Source organism: Anticarsia gemmatalis, chromosome 12 (genome assembly GCF_050436995.1).
Source record: "Anticarsia gemmatalis isolate Benzon Research Colony breed Stoneville strain chromosome 12, ilAntGemm2 primary, whole genome shotgun sequence".
NCBI lineage: Eukaryota > Metazoa > Arthropoda > Insecta > Lepidoptera > Erebidae > Anticarsia > Anticarsia gemmatalis.
The window spans coordinates 5,458,583-5,481,699 of NC_134756.1; the positions used below are offsets into that span (position 1 = coordinate 5,458,583).

A 23,117-nucleotide genomic window follows, 5' to 3' on the forward strand; every position below is an offset into this window, starting at 1 on the left:
TGAGGAGTTTAGAGATGTCCATGTTAGTTCGTAAAACCCTTTTTAGATTCATGACAAAAACCTTAACAAAAAGTAACTTTCAGGAAGATTCGTATCAGTTTTTAACAAGAATAATTGTCTGCTTACGTAAAATAAAACGAGTACGTATTTGTATACAGTAATTTTATTTGCAAACGATAATTACAGCTATTTCGTACAATAAGTAACTTTAACATCAAGGGAAAATAAAGCATGGTGGGTTTGTTTCGTATAGGCACTTGGCTGCAGCAAATACTCCTTCACACATGTCGTTGTATTTGTCCTCTGAAATAAAGTTAACCACATGCTATTACAAGAACTGTGGCATGGAAATGACATGCATTATGCAAATATATTCTATGTAGAATTTTGCAAAAGGAGTAGTAGATTTTGTACAATTATTATATTAGAGACTATAAGTTTATCATATGCAGACCGTTACAACCAATTGAAGTTACACAAATTCAATAAACTTAAGAAATTAACTTCGCAAAATAAATGAAGATTGAATATTAATATAAAATGCTTTCTCTCAACGTTGTCACAAAATAAAACAGTATATAACAACATGATTGTAAATTAAAGATACTTACGAACGTGTATACACGACTCTACTGCCTTCTTAGTAGGCTCTCTTAGTTCTTGCGGATACAGCATATCAACTTGTTTTGATATAGCAGCCCGGTCCAGTCTGTCGTTCTTTATCTGTATTGAAACAATTAAATTTACTATAACCACTATCATATAACTTTTAAAATTTTGTACTTCGATATAAAATACTGGTATCTAGCTGCATCAGGAGAGACTGGAAGCCGACTTCAACATAGTTAGAAGAAGGGCTAGGCTGATACTTTTATGTACAGACATAAATGCTTACCACTTGAAGATTCTTGTAAACGCATGCAACATAGCATTTGACGTTTTTGTCTTCGGGGAATACTCCTTGTTCTATACTCCCTACTTGCTCTATAAATAAAAATAATAAAAAATTATTGACACTACGTGGCAAGTAACAAGGAAAAAGGGATAGCAAATTTTTTGTATCAAATGGTCGAGTGATGTAGCTTACCTTCAGTGACCGAATTTTTCGGCATGCATTGATTCTTCATTATAGTCATAGTCTTTTTAACTTGCGCTCGAGTCATCTACAATACATCAAAATATATAAAAATCTACGCCATTTTTAGTAAAAGTATTTTAAAGAAATAGGTACTACTTACCCCATGAGCAAAGCCTATAAACGCCAAAACTAATAAAAACCTAAACATTGCTTCTAACACTCAACACACAACTCAATCTGTACAAAACTAAAAGGAATTCCCAAAAAAACCTACAATTTATATTCAGAACCCATAATACTAACGTATATTTAGTTAACAGTGACTGCTAATTTTTGACAAAATAATCACAGGTTGATTAAACGTAGCCTAAACGTTTGAACAGTAATATAGTTATTTGGTAGATAACCATGTATTTAGGAAAAACATCAGTTAGCACCAATAATTTCATAGATTTGTAGTAGAGGACGTTACTGCAGTACATAACGATAAAAACAATGTCTATTAACAATATTTTAGGCAAAGCGAGGTATGTGCGTTACAATTTAAATGATGATAATAAATAGCTACAACTAGTCTACAAAAGCTCTAGATATATTTAATTTACATTTATTTTATACCAAATAAAATCGTATCTACCAGATAGTAGCATTTTTTTGGGAATGACAAAAAAGCAGAATGCATGTCAATATACTTTTATTGAACTCTTTGTGCACCCAATTAAGGAAAAACAAAATTAGCTGAATCGTAATCATACATGCACTTTGCTGTCCAGTAGGAGACCTCGCATATATCTTTGTATTTCTTAGCTGAAACAATACAAAATAAATAATAACACCAAGAGTAGGTACCTACTCTCTGAATAAGAAAGGGGTGATACTGCAAGAAGCGAAATTTTCAGATCAAACTGTTGACTTTTCTGAAAGTTTCCACCAAGAATACTTATCTAAGAAAACCTTCAAGAGGGAGGGATTTATCATTATTATAATAAAAACAGGCTTCTGTACTGTTAAGATAGTTAATCGCAAATCGTTCAAGCTGTATACAATAGCATAAGTAAACAGGCTTCACGGCAAAATGTTTTCCACGATGTAATGAATCATACAACACAACCGTGACTTTGAAGAGTTGATAGTATCAAATAAACCATTATTCTGTGATTCCACCACAAAGTACACATAAGTATGGCAATTTGTTCAACTGGATGCGTTTACCCACGGCCTTCGGTACTTCACAAAATTTTGCAATAATTTGGTGGTCTAGGTCGAACTAACGTATGAAAAATCGCATTTTAGGTGAACATCGCGTAAAACATACAGTACTATTTCAGTATTCCTAATGTAACTTAACCACTCGTGTGGGTAGAAAATATAACTACTTTTTTCATATTAGAAAACGGTTCCTAAAGAGCAAATGTGATGTTGTTTAAATAGCCAAGCCTGACTACTGCAAACCTTTTCCTATTCTATGATAGGTTTGATGTGCTATAGCAAGGTACTCACCGATATCTTTACAATGAGCTGCAGCAGCCTTCACAGCATCCCTCATTTCAGGTGGAAACATCACGTCTACTTGTTTGATGACTGCGTCGTAACTCAGCTTATTGTTTTTTACCTAATTATAAGTTAGAATAAACTCAACAACACGTACGTAATATCCGAACTAAATATTAAATCATATTTTCAAACAAAAATTAGGATCAAAGTATCAATTGCACAAAGTAGTTCTACACATTTATTAAATCCATACTTCAATTATTTAACTAGAACATGGCTACATTCGTCAGTTCCTAGTTTTATTAACTATAAACAGCAACAATTACTTACAACTTGGGTCATTGAATAAACACAAGCAACGTAACACATCACGTTGCGGGTCTCTATGAACTTTCCTTGCTCTATTTGCCCAACATCCTCTGAAAATATAAAACATAGACTTTTAAAATTATCTAAAATACTAACATTTAATCATCCTTTTTTCCTATCCCATTGTAAGTCAAAGGTTTCAACAAACTCTTTAGATGCATGTCTTTAGCTATTGTATTTCCGTTATTAAGATTATCACTACAAGCTATCACGGCTTCCAATCCTCGTAGGTATTCAAATAACCAATAGTTCACACAGTTTGCAACCTCGAAATTAACCGACCGAGTGGCTCAATTAACTTGAATTGTATTATAATTTTACTTACCCTCTGTTACATCATTCTTTGGCATACAAGATTTCTTCATGAGCTTTCCAGAATTCTTGAGTTGTTGTCTCGTCATCTGCAGAAACGAATTAGTAGACTTACATTTTAAATTAACTGAAATAATCCTAGAAGAGATGTGTCCGTTTATTAGAATAATTTCAGTTTTGTTTAAACTTTCAATTTCAACTTGAAACAAAAGTATTTTTTGGACTTTAATCTTACGTAATCTGATTTAAGATTAGCCTTGTCATGTGACTCAAAATTCAAAACTACTTATTTTTTGTTTACGTTTATATATGTGCGCCTAATTATGATAATAAATCTTACCGCATCAGAATTGACGAAAAACCAACAAACAAAGTAAATAATGTAACAAACGTTTTGCACTTTTTGCGTATTCATAATTGCGTTCGCCTCGACAATGTATAGAAAAAAAATCACTTAGTAGTATTTATAAGGAGGCGTTTACCTACTTACCAGACATTTGAATGATTGATTACAGGCCGAGACAAATAAATAACTTGTTATTTAATCGTCAGAAAGAAAAGATTGTGGCTTCATTTGCATAATGATGTCCTTGTACTTGACATTACAAGAACGAAAAACTTACGCGGAAATGTATGAATCTCGATCACATATTATTATGTTATCATCACATTTTTATATTCTGTCAACAAGTTTATTATCCTCTCATGATCTTAAGATTAAATCATTTAGTCTTAAAAACAGTCTACATTTACAAATAATTTTAAATCCATGGATTTCGTTTATTTTTATTATTGTTTGCTAGTCTTAAAGCGCTATGTTCAGGTTCGAATTGATAAAATATTTTTGTGTTGATTTTTAGACTAATAGGAGTGGACAGTAAAATGTTATGACAACGGCGAAACTGAAGTCGCGAGCGGTTGCTAGTATATTATTCTTTCGCTGGCTAAACTACCTAATTCAAATTCAAAAATCTTAACAATCTTTTTTGTCATTATCATCGTAATTAAAACTTCTGCCTGCAATAATAAATTCGTAAACAGAAGAGAACTAAATGCGATTCTAACCAGTCATTCAAATTAATTAGGAATAAAGAAATTACTTTTAATGGGGTGCAATAATTATAAATTTCTCACGAGTACCGGTTTGTACTTTAAAAAATGCATTACACGTCAATATAAAATTATAGGCTGCCAACAAAGAAGCGTAAGTAGTAATCAACCATTACTAACTAATGATCACAACGGTGACAATAGTGTCACCAACATTTTTGCAACGATAGGATAATATCGTTAAATTTGAAAAATAAGTAGTTATTCAATGTAGAAGTAGATATTACTATCAAGTCTGTTGACAAAAAAGAGAGTAAAGTAAACTGGGTATGGTTAAAATAAAACAGTTTCATCAGTTAAAGTAATAGTATTGGGCCATGCAATAGAACACGAATCTGAAAGTTCAGTGTTTCTTCTCGAGCTTACACGTACACTACGCCACAAATGATGATCTTTAGTCAATGGTGGTCTCTGTATCTAACATACATATATTAAATTTAGAATACAAGCAAAGTTATCTATCTATCATACGTTTTTGTTTGTATTCAGAAATGTTATCTTAAGTTATGTTGTTAGTAAGTAAAATAATATGCGATAAATCAGTTTTAATCTGCTTTTACCCTCAACTAAATGCCCTTTTTTATCCATGAATTATGGATACCAGCATGAATATTAGGTGTTAAAAGAATAACAGTATGATTAACCAATTAGTGATCATATATAGCTGTCAGTCAAGATCAAGGATTACAGAAAATTAGAGGCCATGACACTTCATCAGAACACAACAAGAACTCGTCAAATATGCTCCTGAGTACGATATTGAAGTTTTTGGTATTAGTTGCCACTTGTCACGCTGTGAGTTAATTAAATTTTACATTACTTAATAGATTCTTTAGTGTATGTTTGTGAAAATTAAAATAAAGTAAAGCAAGAGAATAATTTTGATTTCAATCTTTTAGATGACGATGAAGCAAATTAGAAATACAGGAAAAATGATGAGAAAGACTTGTCAGCCGAAGAATAATGTTGCTGATGGTAAGACTGCCTTCTTATATTATTACATCGTTTCAAAGAGTGTTGTCAATTTGCTGGTATGTCACACAGAACGTTTAGGATTTGCACTTATAACTATAGAAGATTTCTAGGTCTTCGGATAGGAATGTTTCACTGATACAGAAACCTTTACCTTAGACTACTATAACAAAGAATTAACTTTCTCAGACAAAATCGATCCAATCATGGATGGCGTGTTCATCGAGGAGAAAGAAGTAAAATGCTATATAGCATGCATTATGAAAATGGCGAACACGGTAAGAGTTTCCGATCATTAGCACTATGTAGATTTTAATGACTAGAGTCTAGCAACATGGTATATGAAACCATTAAGATCTACCTACTTATAATATGAGACTTAAGGGAATTATTACTCTTATGTTTTAGATGAAAAATAACAAATTTAATTATGAAGCCGCCTTAAAACAAGCTGATCTATTGTTACCCGATGAAATCAAAGAACCAGCTAAAGAAGCTCTGGCCGCCTGCAAGAAAGTCCGTAAGTAAACGAAACAACATACTGACATACTTGCTAGGTACTAGTCACTAATAAAATGAATAATTGAGTTAAGTTTGTATTTAATAAATTCTATTCTCATGTTTTGTGGGAGCAAATTAACAGAAATTCTGGTGACAAATCTTGGTTCCCGTTTTTGTATCAAATTATATAGTCAATTTAATTTTATATTATCTCTGGACTACCGCAGTTTATAGTAGGCATTTTATATGAGCGGGTTTCTTGAAAACAATGAAACGTACAGAACGGCATGTCAAGACATTGTTTTTAATTTACGCGCCGCTGTAATTCAGACTATGTATTGAAATGGTGTTTATTTGTTGTGTTGCGGCAAAACATAACTGAGCTCGATTCTCTACCACTATCGACTACCGAACTGGCTAGCTATAGAGAAATTTTACACGAAAATTGTTTGTGTCAGTGTTGAGCGCCTCTACAGGGCTCTGTAAGAACTATTTTGACTGTACATTTTAAATTTCTAACTCTCGGTACTTCTCAGTGCCGACTGTAGAGAATTTCGCTCCTGAAATATGGGGAATGAGCCCAAATCACTTGAAATGATTCTCAGCCTACCTAAGCCAGATAATTTAAATGTAATGTATCTAATATCAACCAATCCTCAAAAAAAAAATCTTATTTTGCTATTTTATTGTTTCAGCGGAATCCTACAAAGACATGTGCGATGCATCATTCTTCATAACCAAGTGCGTTTACGAGCATAACCCGGGCATCTTTTATTTCCCTTAAAATATTATTAGGTATTGTTTTCGTTTCGATAAATAAATAGGTATCTGTTTTCTTCTACCTATCTTTTATTATACCGAATAAAGTTATGTCAGTTAAATGTATTTCTTAAAGAAAAGTTCAATATCATTTGTTGCTACCCGGTGACCGAAAACAGGACCTACGTGGTCCGGTATGCGACATCGAGTTCGACTAAATCTGCAATCTCATAAGCCATATTACAACTATGTAAGTACATGGAACATCTAGACAGTAGTTCATTCGCTCTTATTATGTAACTAATTTAAATCAAAAGATAAATCTCGGCAGATGTTAATTGGTTCGCGGAACTCTCCAACTATGACAGTAAACAGAAAAAAAACATATCTTCGTGCAAAACCAGTTGGTAGTTCGTGTTGTTGTTTACGTGTTTCCGCCTGACACGGACGAATACCGTCAATTTCCAAGATAATCACCGGTTAGCTTGCAATTTTTCCGACACTTATTTATAGCGCGGTAGCAGGTACATGGTTCGCGGAATAAACGTGTGTTGAAAATTATTAAGTACATAGATGAGATTATAAAGTTAGATTTGTTGTTAGAATCTGTTTCCAAGGAGATACTCTATAATAATTAAAACTATGTTTTATTTTGCACAACTCTGAGCCACATCAAATGTAATAGTTGTAAGTCTTGAAAGAAAAAACTTACTAAACCTGAATTTCCATTAGAGAGAGGTATAAAAGACACAATAATCAAAAAGATTATTGGTGGAGTCGCAAAGTATAGGTATAACTTCAAGGGACAGATCAAGGCTTTTAGCAAATACCAGACCTTGACGATGAAGCTAAGATAATGCGGAAGGGGCTTCACATCCAAACCCGTTAACTTCTGCCATATAGCAGTCCATTGCGTTGGATGCGTGTTTAAAACAAAGTTAGTTACGAAAGTAATCCTTTAATAGAATGAAACGTCTAACGCCCACGGACATCAACTTCCCAATTTGGACTGCGGTATTTTAGGCAATACTCGTATTTATAGCAATCTACATCGATTCAAAAACATCGATAATATCGAGTGATGTGGCCGCAACAATTATCTATTGACCTTCTACATACGGAACCAGCGGATCGTAACTAATGACATGAACGTGCAGACCACAGAAATTAGTGTCATATTATTTTGATACAATAATAATATTTGTATAAAATATTTGCATTGTAAAATAGATTTAAGTATGTATGTAACTCTATACTCAGAGTTTTTTTCATTTTTCGCCAATTAGCAAGACTGCTAGTGCAACATACCGGCCCGCCAATAATGATAGTATTATTGTTAAGTTAATAAGCATTGTAGTTTAAATGAATAATATAATAGTCTTTTCTTTATTAAAATACAGAATGTTTTCCAAATGCAATGGACAGCAAACTCTACTAACACAGACACAACTGAAACAAAGAATTTACGCAGAATACGTTAATAAATACATAGACTATCAATACATACCTATAGATTAATTAGAATAATTTAGGAACCAGAGTGCCTAATGTACCATAAGAAGTTCTACTATGCCGTGAGCTTAGTCTGCTTCATTTATTAGAAGACTTCGGTTTGACGTTATTTAAATAACATAGTTTTATATTCGCCTTGATGTGGGATACTAAATTTAACTTAAACTAGTCGTTCAAGTCTTTAAGATCATGATAAGCGGCGGATTATCAGCCAAATCAAAATCCTATTTTATATGCCTTAATTAGGGGAAATGATACACGTGAGTTAAAGGCACACTATCAAATTTATCGAATCAAAAAATCACTGTCCGCATCAATTACGATCATCGTTAAAATATAATGATCTGAGAGTACTATAAAAGGTATATGATACTTTTAATGACATACAGTACACCAAAAATCCGCAATCATGATTTTTCGGTTTTTACTTTGTGTATGTTTGATTTTTCAAATAATTCAAGTAAGTACATTTATTCTATTCTATTAACCTACGCACTTTACACTTAAATACCTGTATATACCAGCTATAATTTAGACCGTAAATTCCCAACAGGGACGATATCGCTCCCTAGTGGGTGCTGAAGTTGTTTATGTGGGAGCTTTTTTGTATATTATTTTTTATATAAAATTAGTATGACTAGAATGTAACTAAAAAAGGGCGTGGGGAATATTTTTTTCTTTGCAAAGGTGGTATAAAAGAAGATTGGGAATCTATAAGCTAGACTTATATATAATAACATTTTGTGTAACCAGGCAAAAACAGATGAAGAAATAAGGACATGGTTTTTCCGCCAAGCTCTGGAGTGCAACAAGGACCACCCGGTGTCAGCCGAGGAAATGCAAATGCTTCAGAAGCACAAGGTGCCTGACAGCAAGAACGCTAAATGTCTGATGGCCTGCGTTTTCAAGAAAGCTAACTTCGTAAGTGATTCTTAGAATTTGAGCACCAGAAATCTGACCTCCGTGGTAGGTTTTGTAAGAGTTCACGAAATGTTCCGATAGAAACCCTTATCACAACTTCCATTCAGTGTGATCTCTTAGCTTTAATTTGATGCGATGATGTTTTCTTTACTATTTTATACAATTTGATACTTGATTTACATTTAACACTAGGCAATATTTAATTACAAATAACAATAATTTGACACAAGGCATTTAAAGTATTCTGGTAAGTAAAATGTCTAACGTATTCTTCCATACTAATATTATAAATGCGAAAGTAACTCTGTCTGTCTGTCTGTCTGTCTGCTACTCAATCACGCCTAAACTACTGAACCAATTTGCATGAAATTTGGTATGGAGATATTTTGATACCCGAGAAAGGACATAGGCTACTTTTTACCCCGGGAAAATGACGCATTTCCCGGGAAAATTCAGAAAATTCAACGAAGTAGCCAAAAATCAATATTATAATGACATTGAATTAACAAAATTCCGTTGCCATGGCAACTGTTTTAATGGCGGATATGCCTTAGCGCGACTTCGTTATACTAAGAGATATAAATAATTTTGAGAATATTTTTCGTGAAAAAAAAAGCATATTTTATATCATCACGCTACGACCAATAGGAGCAGAGTAGGTAACAGTAAAAAGTGTTACAAAAACATGGAAAATTCTGACCCATTCTCTCTTATGTGACGCAAGCGAAGTTGCGCGGGTCAGCTAGTTTCTAATATACCTTTTTATATTGACAGTTGAACGACAAAGGCATGTTTGATGTGGAAGGGGCAACCGCGCAGGCTGCAAAAGACCATTCCGGCGATGCCACGAAAGTTGAAAATTCAAAGAAACTCATGGAAATCTGCGGCAAAAGTAAGAGGACTAGACTATGAAAAGATATATGAAAGAATATTTGTTAATGAGTAATGCTTCATCAGGACTTAATAATTCGTTCAGTTGTTTTAAGATGTATATTTAATTTTCAGTAAATTCGGAGACAGTAAGCGATGGTGAAGCTGGCTGTGATAGAGCTCTTCTTCTATTCAAATGCTTCAGTGAAAACGCACCTCAGGTAAATTTTCACACTATACAATATAGGTACTCAAATTACCAATCTAGGGGCCAGCTTTAAAGCATGGTGGCATAATTGTCGGATAACCTATACGATAGACAAAGTGACAGCAAATGAATGAAAACAACTAATAAAAATCAATATGATATGCTACGGTATGGGTATGTATTTAGAAATGGTAAAAGAGAGGCTAAGCCTACACTGGCACTTAGCCAGCGTGATAAACTCAAGGCCTAATCCTTGTTCTTGTTCGGGAGGAGACTGCTAGGAACGAACTGACGCCAGCAAGCCGCGTAAACCGCCGCGACCATTCCCGGCGGCCCTGTGTATCAACTAATTCTATGTTTTTTTTTGTTACAGCTTGGATTCCCGATGCATGTCACAAATTAAATAATATAATGGAATGCTCCACATAATTATATTATTATACATAAAACTAAGTTATAATAAAATTACATTATTGAGCAATAATATTTATTTATTTACCTTAGATAAAACACTTTAAACAACAGGGATTCTAAAATATTGAATACAAAATATCTATTATTATACGCATTATGCAAAGTTCTTAGAGATATATTATTATGTCATATTGATATATCGATATATCACACACATCTACAAAGTATCTAATGAATTGGTATCGATATAGCATGAGTAAAGTGCTCGAGCGAAAAATTACGTTACCTACTACATACCCGTAGGTAAAAAAAATAGCTGCCGTCGTTTTCTATCACTGAAAGTTTAGATTTCTAGAGGGATAGAGTATTATGAAAAAGAACAACAGCTTCCTACGATGTCCTGGTAAAAAGTGATTAAATTCGACAGAATAGCCAAGTCACTCGCAAGGCAAAACAGAAGTGAGGAAGGATATCAAAAATAACTGAATAATGAATAAACACTAATAAAATAATCTACAGAATAATTTCTCTAGAGATATTACATTTGAACAGACTCATATGTGTCTTGGTGTAAGGTCACATGTATGAGAAGATGATTCATACCATTATGACCTTCGTTTTCCTCAAACGCTCAAACAATAATGTCTACAATCTTCCTAATGGGTAGTAATAGGACTCATCACAAAATATACAGAAAAATATCGTGCACATACTCAATGCTATCTCTATACCAACTGCAATTTGTATTCAACGCTTTAACAAAAGTAAACAAAAATAGTAATTTGGTTGCTCGTAAATCTTATCTAACAAAAATATTCAAGTGATATGAATTATGTACTATTTTATATGAAAATCGTGAACAAATCTATTATTATTAAAGTTTATGTGAAAACATCAAAGAATTCTTATTATTTATTATCGTATTATTATTATGTCGAGTTGCTGTACATTTTCTAAAAGTTAGAATTAGGATCTTGTAAATATTCGGAAACAGTACATTGAGAAAGTTAGTTTTACACATAACTACGTTTTTTACATACAAGATTATTACAATATTCGATTATTATGCATATTACACAAGTAATTGTACAGCTAACTCTTACAGCAAGTAGGTATATATTTCTTAAACGACGATAATATACGATGGAAATATCACACAGTAGCAACATCGACTTATTATAACAAAATATGGTATATAGCGTACATTGGTGAGAGTGAACAAAAACTTAACAAGCTGATTATCGTGCGCTGTAGTGAACTTAACAATGACTAGTGCTTACATTATATTATGCAGTTACTCACACTTCCAAATTTTATTATGAGAGATTCCAAACAGTCCATGACAAATACACTTGCGTTTATATATTTTGTGCAGACATTGGTTTAATAAGAGCGCATATTATTCTACAATCTTTGACGAGTAATCGACTATTTTTTTATAAATTTACACGCCATATCGGCATTTCAGTACAGAATAAATAAAAAATATATAATCACTACAAGTATACAATAGAATCAGAAATTATATGAGAAGTACAAAATATTTCACATTGGTCCAAAGATTTTGCTGTTATATAAAGTTTCGAAATATATAATTTTCAGCATATAATATAGGTACCTACATACGAAAATAGTATAGTTAGACATAATTCGACATTCATAGGTTGGTACTGAAATTATTAATCACAGTAAAATTACTATAGGTTAGAATTAACATAAGTTATACTATAAATTAGGCAAACAACCATATTTAATATTATAATGAAAACAAATTAAATTCCAATCTTGGCACATTTCGATTGCATAATATTTGAAGAAATGGAAGATATCAGATAAAAGTGAGTACAACTCATAAGCAGTAGACAAACTTTATATTTTTATTCGAGGATTTCGAAACATAGCGAAGCAAAAATCGTAGTAGAAAAATTGTCTTACAAAGATAAATAAATAGAGAGAAAAATATATCCCAAGCATAATTTTCCTAGTGTTAATGGCAAGTAAGTAAATTAAAAGAATCCCATTACAGATCATACGCCATTAAAATTTCGCTAAAAGGGGTTTTAAATACATTAGTTTGAGTTACAAAAAATTAGGCGCATATAATTTCATAATAATACATATTGAAACAATTTTCATATTCAGATTCAAATGAAGATTATGAGATATATAATTCAATTTGTGGAAAAATCTAACTGTTTCAATAAGCCGTTAAAATTCGGTACGTATTTATATTTAGTATGTTAATTATTAAAGTTTATATAAAGAGTTTTTACGGTTCACTTGTATTTTACAAATTGTTCTTGCATTGCACATTGAGTTATAATTGTCTCAATAGAAACTTAGGTGGACCGACAAAAAAAATATTTTAGACTTTATGACTTGAATTTCAAACCAAAGAATCTCAGTCATTTTCTACTCTCTCTCGCTGATTACATTTGCGCTCCAATTTCATTCATAAAAAAAATATATAAAAAATCTATAATAGTCCCGAACCCGCACTTTTCCCGCGTCGTAGACTCAAGGTCTTACCTCTTCCTTATCCCGGGAGGAGACTCTTGCCCAGCAGTGGGACAGTAATCCGTTAAATTTAATGTATATATAGAAAATCTATTAAAATATATCATAAGGGATATATAATATTCTACTATAAATATTTTACATTTGAAGAGATCTATTTACATATTGCAGAAAAGTACAGTATACAGATACATATGAAAAGGTCATAGTATAACTTACATTTCAATCTACTAATAAGTGTTCATTTGAGATGGCACTAGCTGAAAACTATGAGACAGTGTCATTCTAATCAACTTTTTCGTTTTAGCTAGCATTGTGTTCTAAGAAAAATTGAAGATACCTATTTGTTTCAAAAATATAACTGCTAAAGCCAATCCACATTCGTTTTAAAAATCAAAGCCAAGAAATGAAGGCTCTGTTTAGTTTTTAGCACTTGTAACTGGCACTAATAAATTGTCACTTTCATTTTAAATTAAAATTAAAACATTTTAAATACGCAAATGTAACCTCAGCACGAACAAAAAGAAAAATAAATGAGAACACAGCTAGATTGTCTATTCGACGAAGATCAGGTGGCCTTCGGAAAGGTCGTCCCCCTGATGTTATATGCTGTCATAACTGTTAGGGTCGGGGGACACGGTCTGGCCGGACGCGCGGGGAGGCAGCTTGAAACCATTCGACATGAACAACCAACCATCCTGAAAAAGAGGTAAATGCATCGATTAAATTTACAATTTCCTTCTTGTATGCTAAATTGATATAACAATTGTACTACACAAGCTATTATGTGGAGGGGTTAATATATTTACAGTTAATTTGCACCAATTAAGAATGAGTTTTACTAATAGAACTAGTTATCAAGTGCATTCAATTATAATTAGAAATCAATCTATCGTACCCGTTACTCATTGTAAACCACAAAGAGCAGTTATGTAAACAACTTATTCATTTATATGATGATTGATAGACATAATGTAAATAAAATTACAAAAGGAATAAAGTTACAACTCACTTTAACAAGGTTTGGTAACTCTGACCAAAATCCAAGGTTAGGGATAACTTCGATTCCTGTAGCGCCCATCAGGAACTTCTTTGTGCAGATGCCAAGTACAAGGTAGAATATAAGGAAGGAAAAGAATATGATCAAAAGGGTTGATCCAAATGACCTTCCCCCTTCTTCAAGCAACTTCAGACAGGCATCTCTTGAGTAGAATGCCAAAACCTGTAAAAATTTGTTTAAAAATGTTATTTCAAAATTATTCATTATTGCATGTCCCCAGAGCGGATACTTTATTTAAATTAAGTTATTATCTTTTATTTGAACTGCTTAAAAAAGATAAAAGTATCATATTGCAGCAAACAAACAAAAGAAGAATGTTTGCTGTAGCTATTTTAAAAAATGGCATGACTTTTTACTTTAAAGTAGGTGTACTTAAAAATTTAGTGGTGTAGGAGTCAATTTATTACCTTCTAAAACAAATATGTTTCGCAATGGAGTGCTACATAGTTTCACTACAAAGCTTGAAGGACTGAAGCATTATGATAAGTAGGAGAATGTAAACATATGATGACATAAAGATATTGAGATAACCCAAGTGATAAGTAACAAGACAAGTCTTGATAAAGGTACAATATGCAATTGACTCATCACTTGATATATATGTATTACATACAAATACTTGTCTGGTTTTAAACAGATCATAGTCTGTATTACCAAGTCTATAATAAAAGGACCATCTTATACCTAGACCTTATTTTAATACATAGAATACCAATATGTTATCGCTTGTAGTAGAATTAACAAAAGAAAATTATAAAAATGAGTATTTCTTTCAGATGGAAATTTGAATTCATGGATTTCTGAGCCTATAGTTTATTAGAACTAACTGAGTAACTACAAGACCAATTTAACTTTGGATATGTTAATGCTACATATTGATATTCATTAAAGGTACACAGATAAAGGTGTCACCAAAAAAAACAATTTCTACTTCTTAGCCTTGACAAAACACATGTTTCATACAGAATATTATAATTAAGTTTTATGATAAGTAAACAAGAATGACTTACAATTTTATTTGGCTCCATTATCGAGTACACTTGTAACTGGTTCTCTGTTTGAGCACATTGCAGAAGCACTATGGTATCTCTGAAATATAGAATTACATTATGTCAACATTTTACTTAGTCTCATATTTCTTTTTGCTGGATATTCATTTATCGTAATTAGCAAGTAGCTTATGAAGACTTCTCTAATAAAAATGGATGACATTTTTATAGGAGAGATATGCATTTTGACTGTCTGTATAGCAGAACAAATATGAGCACACCTGCCTAACTGAGAGTTCAAAGTTGAACCCCTTATTAATTTCTATGCAGATTCTCAATGGTTAATTTTATTGATGCTATTATACCAAGTGATGTTTTGGCTTAGAATTTTTAGGCTATACAAAGCTGATCCAAAGTCAGTTATGTTGCTAAATAAAGAAAAAAGTATACTTACGATGGGCCATTAGAATATATAATGGAGTCTCCTTCATCAGAGAACTTTGAGTTGTTAGTCTTTCCCATGAAGTCATATGTGCCGTTGTCCATCACAAATGTCTTAGCAGTGGCATTAGCCAGCTTCATAGTGTCTACATGGCGACAAATCTGTGTAAAAGATAACATTATGATAACAATTCAAGTGAGGCATAGTATAAAAAAAATTATTGCACTCAATGAGTATACATAATATACTTGTTTAATAGGTACTTGAAAGCTTCTAATCTAATTTGATACTCTAACAATCTTGGATTTTCAAACTATTCTTTTAATTACCTTCTTTATAATGTGACTACAAATCATTAATTTATTCTGTTTCTAGCTGTGGTATAAAGTTACCTACATCAATAAATATGTTTCTAACGGGTAAAAGCTCAAATATGTTATCTATAAATCTTAAATAATTGGGAATCAAAAGATTCTGATAATAGGAGTAAATCTCAACAAAACTGAAACATTATTCTGTACTCTTGTATTTAATAAAATAGTTTTCCTTCCTACTCCATCACTTGATTAGGAAATATCACATAACACAATCTATTTCATATACTTATGTATTGATTACACAATTTTTTATTGACAAACAGGTTTTGCTCAATGTCTTAAAACTTGTTCCATTAGCATAACAGTTGATAAAAAAATGTTAGAATCTATGTTTTTCAGCAATAGACTGTGAGGAAAAGTAAGAGTTACTAGTATTATTAAACCCAGTAACGGGATGCCTAATGTCACAATAAAAAAAGGGAAACTTACCGACAAAGGATCGGTACAGGTGCTTTGGGCTTGTTGATCAGTCACGTTAATTTTTACATCGTAACACGGATGATAGTAGTATGTGATCATCTCGTATTGGCTGCCATTCATTTTCACATCGTATATTTGCGCCGAATAGAATGAAGTTGAAACCGCAGGTGATAAATCTATCCCGGTGCCATTAGGAAACAGACATACGCAGGAGCTCGTCTTCACACAGGTGTCCTTAACAGCTAACGCACAAGACACAAAAGTAAAAAGAAAACCGTAAATGTATAGGAAAGCCATTTTTGCTTCCTTTCTACGTCGATTTTTTTACAATTTAACTCTTTGTGTACGACGTACGATTATTGCCTAATCATAATCAACAAAATGAAGCGAAGTGTCTGTCTATCCAAATCAGAACTATGACAGTAGACAGATAGTACTTGACACTTGACAAAGTTGACAACATTAATGACATTCTTTATTGTCTATGAAAATCTATTTTCTCACGGCTCACGGTTTTACCTCCTGTAGACCTGACTACTTTCGGAATCAGTCAGAACCTCGGGGTCCTGACTGATAAAGTGAATTGTGATTGACAGGATAAATAATTTATAATCGATCTTTCGACATTTTCTTAATAAAGTAGTGGTTTTAAGTACAGCTCTAACGTTGTCTATGAAATTATGAATCAAACTTGATTAGTTTGACAATTGACACTGACATTGACAGTTGATTAGTAAACTTGCTTCACGGCTTTAATGGCGAAAAATAAACATTGCTTACAAATTAAAACGTTCACTAGCTACTACTAACTTTCTTGCTTATGTACGATTAGAACATGGCAGATAAAAAGAAGAAAATATTTACTTTAAAAGTAAGTCTAATGGTTCATTTGTAGTTCATTATCTTTGCTATTTGTAAAGTTTGTAACAACAAATTCTCTCAACTAATACTGTAAATAAGCAATTATTTTTTTTAAGCAGGATTCAACACCAAGAAGGCCAGTGATTCTGAGATCTGACCGGGATGCTTCAAAAGATCAAAGCAAAGAAAAACCAGAGAAGGAAAAACAGCCCACTATTATTCTCAAAACAAGAGAACAGAGTGCTCCCAAAGAGGACAGACCTCAAAGTCCAAAAACGATAAAAACATCTTCATCTGAACAAGAAAGCATTCATCCATGTAAAATTGCTCAGAATGAAAACAAAGAAAAGAAGAATATAGGTAGGTTATTATGCTGATGAAAACTTGTGTATGTATATTGTATACATTTAAATAGGTTAAGTAACATATTACTTTGTGATTATTTATGACTTTCAAGGCATGCCTGTGCTAATCAATTAAAGACAGCTTCTAAGAAACATTACCTTCTAAACAGCAAATTGATTTTGATTTGATTCAAAATATAAATTGATACAAGTCCTGTTGATGTTATTAAAAGATCAAGTTTTATTTATTTATTTCTATTGAATATTTTTTTTTGCATTATAATTACAGAACACAAACCAAGCCCACCTCTGAAGTTCATGACTGAACCTGTGAAGCTTCTGGATGAGAACCTGGAACTTAACCCTGCAGCATTGGAGTTCTTACATGATTCAAGCACTAATTATTTAGTAGTTGGAATTATTGGTAACTATAATATATTATTTAAACTGATATAATATAGCAATGACAGTAGGTGATCTAAGCATTTACCTTCCATGTGAGTAGTTGAGGTTGACAAGTTCTTTTAAACAATTCCTGAAAAGATCTGAAGCCTCCACCCTGGATTTTATCAGCACAATGGACTGAAGACCTAACCACACCCTAGTTACCGAAGGAAACCAGTACTTACCACAAATGAAGTGGGTTATTTTCTCTGTTGCGCTTTCACATACATATCTGCAATTATAATATTGCAATTCTGCACCCTAAACCAGTACTAAGATCTTAAGTGTCCTCATTTTTTTCCCTACTCTCTAAGTTAAAATAATGTTGATTAAATTACTTTTAATTTACAGGCACTCAAGGTGTAGGCAAATCAATGATTTTGAACCTAATTGCAAATAATGTGCACGATCAAAATCTTTGTACACAAATTCTGAACTCTCATGAGTTGCCAAGTGACAATACATTTGAAAGTAATGATATGCCAGCTTTGGAGAATCAATTGGAGGCATTGGACATTGCAGGGGCCTCTGAACCAAAGGTGCCTGAGAAAAACGATGGATTGTTCAAGTTTAAGATGCAGGACATTGAGCAAATTGAAAGAGGTGTTCATTGTACCAAAGGTAATATTTATTGTGTTGCTGGCTTGTTGACCAAAATGTGACCTGTATGGTACTTTCAGTTTAACAATTTACTATTGAAATAAGCAATAAATTTTGCTATGCTTGAAATTTAGATATTTAATGGCCTAATAAAAAAATCATGATGTTTAGCTAAAATGCTGTTTAACATTTTGATTAAAAAAGTAACATGTTGGTCGAGTGCAAATTAAAGATAATCAGTAATCTACCTTAGAATATTATTTTATGTTTTCATTTTATTTATTTCATTGGAAGACCAACAGCTACTAAACATAAGAAGCAACATTAACATTTATAATATAGGAATATGTGTTTTATTGTTTATCATAATAGTAACTGCCAATATATCTCTTTCATAGTGTCTAGCACAAGGAAAATAATGCAACACCATTAAATTAAAACTTTATTAAACCATTTTCAGGTATCGACATGTACATCACGAACGATCGCGTGATATTACTCGACTGTCAGGCACTGTGGTCACCATCGTTGATAGAGGAGTCCAACACGACGATAACTGCGCGCAGTGCTAACGTCGTCACCGTGGACTGTCTGCAAATAGCCTCCTACCTTATGGCTATATGCCATGTACTTATTGCTGTACAAGACTGGTTCACAGATTACAATTTTTTGAGGTATTTACTATATTATTAATATAGGTGTAGTTCTTAGATATGGTGAAATATCAATCATATTACAAATATTTACTAGTTAGCAATGTCATCTTGAGTTTCAAGTGATAATGGATTTTATTATTTTTAATTATCGTAGCTAGTGGTGTAGTCCTCATTCGCAGAACAATTATGTTCACTTGAAATTACTTTCAGTTCAATTATCCAAATTAACGGAGCTTATTAACACCTGACAGGATACTTAAAGTAACCCAACCCGCAATTGGCCAGCATGGTGGACTCAAGGCCTCCCCCCCCCTCATTACGGAAGGAGACCCTTCCCAGCAGTGGGACAGTGATGGGTTAAATTTAACACCCTTCTGGCCACTGAAGTGTAATATATACTACTACTTTTAATTTCTCTCATAAACATTAAATATACCAAAAAACTCCTCCACTATGTTACAAAACCTTTAAGTATGTAATTCATTTCTAGATACATTCAAGCAGCAGAGATGTTGAAACCATCACTATCAGCATCCAACACAGTGTCAAGTAGTCAAGAAGGCTCAGAGTCCACTGGCGGCGGGGAGAGTCACCCACATTTGTTATTGCTGCATAACAGGTGCCAGCTTGAGGACTTCACTCCAGAGTCTCTTACTATTATGCAAGACCTTTATAGGTAAGATAGCACACACCGTTATTTGATTCCAAACTAAGCAGAGCTTGTACTTTGGTAACCAAATAACTGATAAACATACTATGATAATTAATAACCAGGGTCATCACACAAACATTAACTGTCGTGGCTGGGATTCGAATCCACCACACGCCGCGCTACGGTTATACCGGCGGGGTGACCACTTTAACTGCCCCAAACGTGCAGTTAAAAAGTGAATCATATTTATTTTATTCTGAAAAGGGAATCGAAAAGTGTATCAATGTTGGTCTGCTTACTCTAACTATAGTAACGCCATCTATGGGCGGTAAGAGTTTCATTGAAAACAATTACATTTAATGTTGACTGCTAAGGTCACTTACCTCTTTGTTACCTTTGGTAATTTATGGCTATTTTCACTCTTCGGAATAAGTACCAGTTAGCTTATCAACTGGCAAATTTCATCATATATTATGTATCTTTCAGTAAAAGTTTTTGTTAAAGTTAAACATATGTGAATTATTTGATTTTACATGGTTGTTAAAGATACCTATCACATAACTAATAATAATGTTATGTCGTAAAGACTTTTTAATGGAATACAGGACAGTATTTGTTTCGTATGGGAACCAAATCCCCGTGACACACAGACTCAATCGATCATATTAGCCATGAACGCCATAAACTAGCAAAATTAATCACTCACTTTTTGTTTACCAAATATTTAACGAAAATTAAATTTTCAGGAAAGCATTCCAGAAGTCGAATCTTCAACTAAACTCTGGGATGTACATGTACAGTGACACGAACAAGAACGGCCTGAACGTAGACAGTGTGTGTAAGGGTTACAACGTTGAGACTTGTGGCACGCCGATTAATCTATTCCTACTGCCGGAAATATACGACGACTTTGGTAAGTTCAAGGCTTTCTATTGTGTCAGTTAGCGAGTTTAATAGAATTAGTGGAATGACTTGTGAATGTGTAATATAATTTATTCTAAAGATAGCTATGGGAAATATGCATAATAATTTATAGTAGTATAAGTTTTTGTCGTATAAATTTTCAATTTTGACACTTTCAAATAGTTCGATGTGATGTCATCCTAATAAGATGTATTACTTTCCGTTTAATACCTACGTTATTGACATTTTAAATAGCGATTGCTTTATAAAGCCAGCGATAAATCATAATTATAGTACACGCCAAATAACTTAACTAAACAAAAAAATATAATTCAAAAGTATATCCGAATATAGACGTTTTTTTTATTCCATATTTTTAAGGCCTGTGGGGTGTTTACAATCCTAACGAGATAATTATTTTCGAACAGATAATCGCGAGATCTACCGCGGCCACCCTCCATTTGAGCAACTAGCGAAACGCCTACGTTGGATGATATTAGGCGTCAACAGACATCAAATAACAAATGTTCCCAACCTGTCTGAAAAGGGCTGGTTCCACTACTGCAGCAAGGCTTGGGAGACTATGAGGAAATGCACCTTCTTTATGGAATACGAACGATTCCTACCTTGAAAACCTAGAAGGTATTCGGCGGGATTATCTCCACGAATGTATTATGAGCTATAACCCGACACCTGTGTGTTATCTACGCAGCTGTAATGATAAACACGATTAATCAAAGAAATATTTTAATTCTGAACAGCTGAATACAATGTACATTTTGTTATTGGTTATTGGACCCAATAAACGGTTATAATCATGATGTGCACGTTTGTTATTATCATTGATATACACTGTCTATTAACGGTTTACGCCTTTGCTCCGGTGGCTTATATGCGTGCTGATATACGCTCGCTAAACGCCAATGTTCCGGGTATCCCGTCGCATTCGCGTCTCGCCAAATACTAAAAGGTGGAGCCAACGTCGGAATAGTATAAGACTTTTTTGTATAAGGATGGCGCATCTTTGGCATTTTGACTCCTTTAGAATCAGTAGAGCCAGTCACGCTTTGTATTGAATTAGGATTACCCGCTTTAAACGCGAATTTATAGTCCTCCTTCTGTTTCGTGTCGTGGGATGATTTTGCGCCATTACAAGACACGCAATTCTTGTGTTTAGCATTCGATGAATCACTGTCCTTAGTCGAACGTCGCGAAAATTGCTGGGATTCATTTGGCGAGCTGTGATGCAACTTTCCTTGAGCTAATGCCGTCTTATCATAAGACTCCAAACTATGTCGATTACGGTTTACATCATAACCATTATTATTCTTTGTTTTAGTATTCCACGCGTCTTTTATGGGATGTAATTTGTCTGGCCTTGTGTCGTCTCGACTCTGCTTACGACTTATCTCGCTCGGCGTACCACAACCATGTATTCCATCACATTCGGGCTTTTTCCCTGACTGCCCCGAACTCTTCCTGCTCGATGAGCCGGACCTAGAAGGCTTTTCATGAGCGCTGTGTTGCGGACAATATTGAACATCACAGGACTCCCTTCTTTTATCCTTAGTCATATCTTTTTCAAAATAAGGTACAGGATGATGACCTATATCACCTACCATGCGATTTTGATTGAATATCGGATTCGCATGACCAATAGTGTTGCCCTCTATTTCTTCCTTTGGTGTGTGAACCATTGTGAAGACTGCTGGTGCCTTTGAACCGTTTGAACCGTCTATATGCTTCGGCGGCCTCGGCTCTCTCTTCGGATCGTCTGGTCTAAAGTCCCAGCAGATCGCCAGATCCATGAGAGACATAGGTTTTTTATATTGTGCTCCTAAATCTGGCGCCGAAGTTGAAGGTCTTTGCGTATTGTCTTTATCACTATCATTTTTTTTTGGGTCGCATGTCTTGGGTCTATGAACACGCATCTTCGTGCAACACGTAGGCCCAGATGCACCGTATCCTTTCCAGCCAATAGCGTAGGGCTTAACTATGATATCTGAATCTCGATGCTCTCCAATCTTTGTCATATTTCGGTATCCTAAAGTATCAGGTAACGGCTGATGCTCCAGATTTCCGACATGCATCTTCTTAGCAAATTGAAAGTTTTGCGATACGTTAACGTAAGGTAATTTTGGTGTGCCACTTATATTCACGTCTCTCATATTCTGTTCACGAGCTCGTTCATTTTTCTTTGCGTTTTCGGCTACTTTTCTCCAAAACTTGTCAACGCCTTCTTCTTGTGGACCGTGGAACTGTTCGACAGCGTCCTTGACTAAGATTTCGTGATTGTCGTGCCTTTTCTCAGGGTCTGTTAATGTGCCCGGAA

The 23,117-nt window shown here is 33.6% G+C and overlaps 6 protein-coding genes across 9 annotated transcripts; 3 read left to right on the top strand and 3 right to left on the bottom strand.

Moving 5' to 3' along the window:
• Positions 1 to 167: 167 nt before the first annotated feature.
• On the bottom strand, positions 168 to 3,678 carry LOC142977282 (general odorant-binding protein 72-like). Of its 3 annotated transcripts, XM_076121086.1 has the most exons (6): positions 3,594 to 3,678; positions 3,267 to 3,342; positions 2,903 to 2,991; positions 2,579 to 2,690; positions 1,834 to 1,885; positions 1,130 to 1,163 (listed from the first exon to the last, which is right to left on the bottom strand). In XM_076121086.1, exons 1-6 carry the CDS (start codon positions 3,666 to 3,668, stop codon positions 1,160 to 1,162), a joined length of 408 nt encoding a protein of 135 aa, XP_075977201.1. In that variant the 5' UTR covers positions 3,669 to 3,678; the 3' UTR covers positions 1,130 to 1,159. The 3 variants fall into 3 exon arrangements, with proteins under 3 accessions (XP_075977200.1, XP_075977201.1, XP_075977199.1); XM_076121085.1 differs by lacking the exons at positions 1,834 to 1,885; positions 2,579 to 2,690; positions 2,903 to 2,991; positions 3,267 to 3,342; positions 3,594 to 3,678 and adding exons at positions 168 to 303; positions 612 to 723; positions 896 to 984; positions 1,239 to 1,393 and having other exon boundaries at positions 1,088 to 1,163; XM_076121084.1 differs by lacking the exon at positions 1,130 to 1,163 and having other exon boundaries at positions 1,759 to 1,885.
• Positions 3,679 to 5,050: 1,372 nt separating this feature from the next.
• On the top strand, positions 5,051 to 6,675 carry LOC142977284 (general odorant-binding protein 72-like). Its single transcript, XM_076121088.1, has 5 exons — positions 5,051 to 5,158; positions 5,263 to 5,338; positions 5,525 to 5,613; positions 5,744 to 5,855; positions 6,532 to 6,675. Exons 1-5 carry the CDS (start codon positions 5,105 to 5,107, stop codon positions 6,618 to 6,620), a joined length of 420 nt encoding a protein of 139 aa, XP_075977203.1. The 5' UTR covers positions 5,051 to 5,104; the 3' UTR covers positions 6,621 to 6,675.
• A 1,581-nt stretch (positions 6,676 to 8,256) lies between these two features.
• Positions 8,257 to 10,590, top strand: LOC142977279 (general odorant-binding protein 19d-like). Its single transcript, XM_076121078.1, has 5 exons — positions 8,257 to 8,567; positions 8,861 to 9,028; positions 9,803 to 9,920; positions 10,034 to 10,119; positions 10,480 to 10,590. Exons 1-5 carry the CDS (start codon positions 8,517 to 8,519, stop codon positions 10,507 to 10,509), a joined length of 453 nt encoding a protein of 150 aa, XP_075977193.1. The 5' UTR covers positions 8,257 to 8,516; the 3' UTR covers positions 10,510 to 10,590.
• LOC142977271 (uncharacterized) lies at positions 10,583 to 16,745 on the bottom strand. Its single transcript, XM_076121070.1, has 5 exons — positions 16,335 to 16,745; positions 15,541 to 15,689; positions 15,108 to 15,186; positions 14,050 to 14,259; positions 10,583 to 13,735 (listed from the first exon to the last, which is right to left on the bottom strand). Exons 1-5 carry the CDS (start codon positions 16,620 to 16,622, stop codon positions 13,640 to 13,642), a joined length of 822 nt encoding a protein of 273 aa, XP_075977185.1. The 5' UTR covers positions 16,623 to 16,745; the 3' UTR covers positions 10,583 to 13,639.
• Positions 16,746 to 17,037: 292 nt separating this feature from the next.
• On the top strand, positions 17,038 to 21,606 carry LOC142977102 (nonsense-mediated mRNA decay factor SMG9). 2 transcript variants are annotated; one of them, XM_076120819.1, is made up of 8 exons: positions 17,038 to 17,196; positions 17,303 to 17,546; positions 17,820 to 17,954; positions 18,326 to 18,595; positions 19,035 to 19,248; positions 19,721 to 19,906; positions 20,629 to 20,795; positions 21,214 to 21,606. In XM_076120819.1, the coding sequence occupies exons 1-8, from the start codon at positions 17,161 to 17,163 to the stop codon at positions 21,414 to 21,416; spliced, it is 1,455 nt and encodes a 484-aa protein (XP_075976934.1). In that variant the 5' UTR covers positions 17,038 to 17,160; the 3' UTR covers positions 21,417 to 21,606. The 2 variants fall into 2 exon arrangements, with proteins under 2 accessions (XP_075976934.1, XP_075976935.1); XM_076120820.1 differs by having other exon boundaries at positions 17,306 to 17,546.
• On the bottom strand, positions 21,550 to 23,087 carry LOC142977103 (uncharacterized). The gene has a single exon (XM_076120821.1). It carries the CDS (start codon positions 22,951 to 22,953, stop codon positions 21,625 to 21,627), a length of 1,329 nt encoding a protein of 442 aa, XP_075976936.1. The 5' UTR covers positions 22,954 to 23,087; the 3' UTR covers positions 21,550 to 21,624.
• Positions 23,088 to 23,117: the final 30 nt, after the last annotated feature.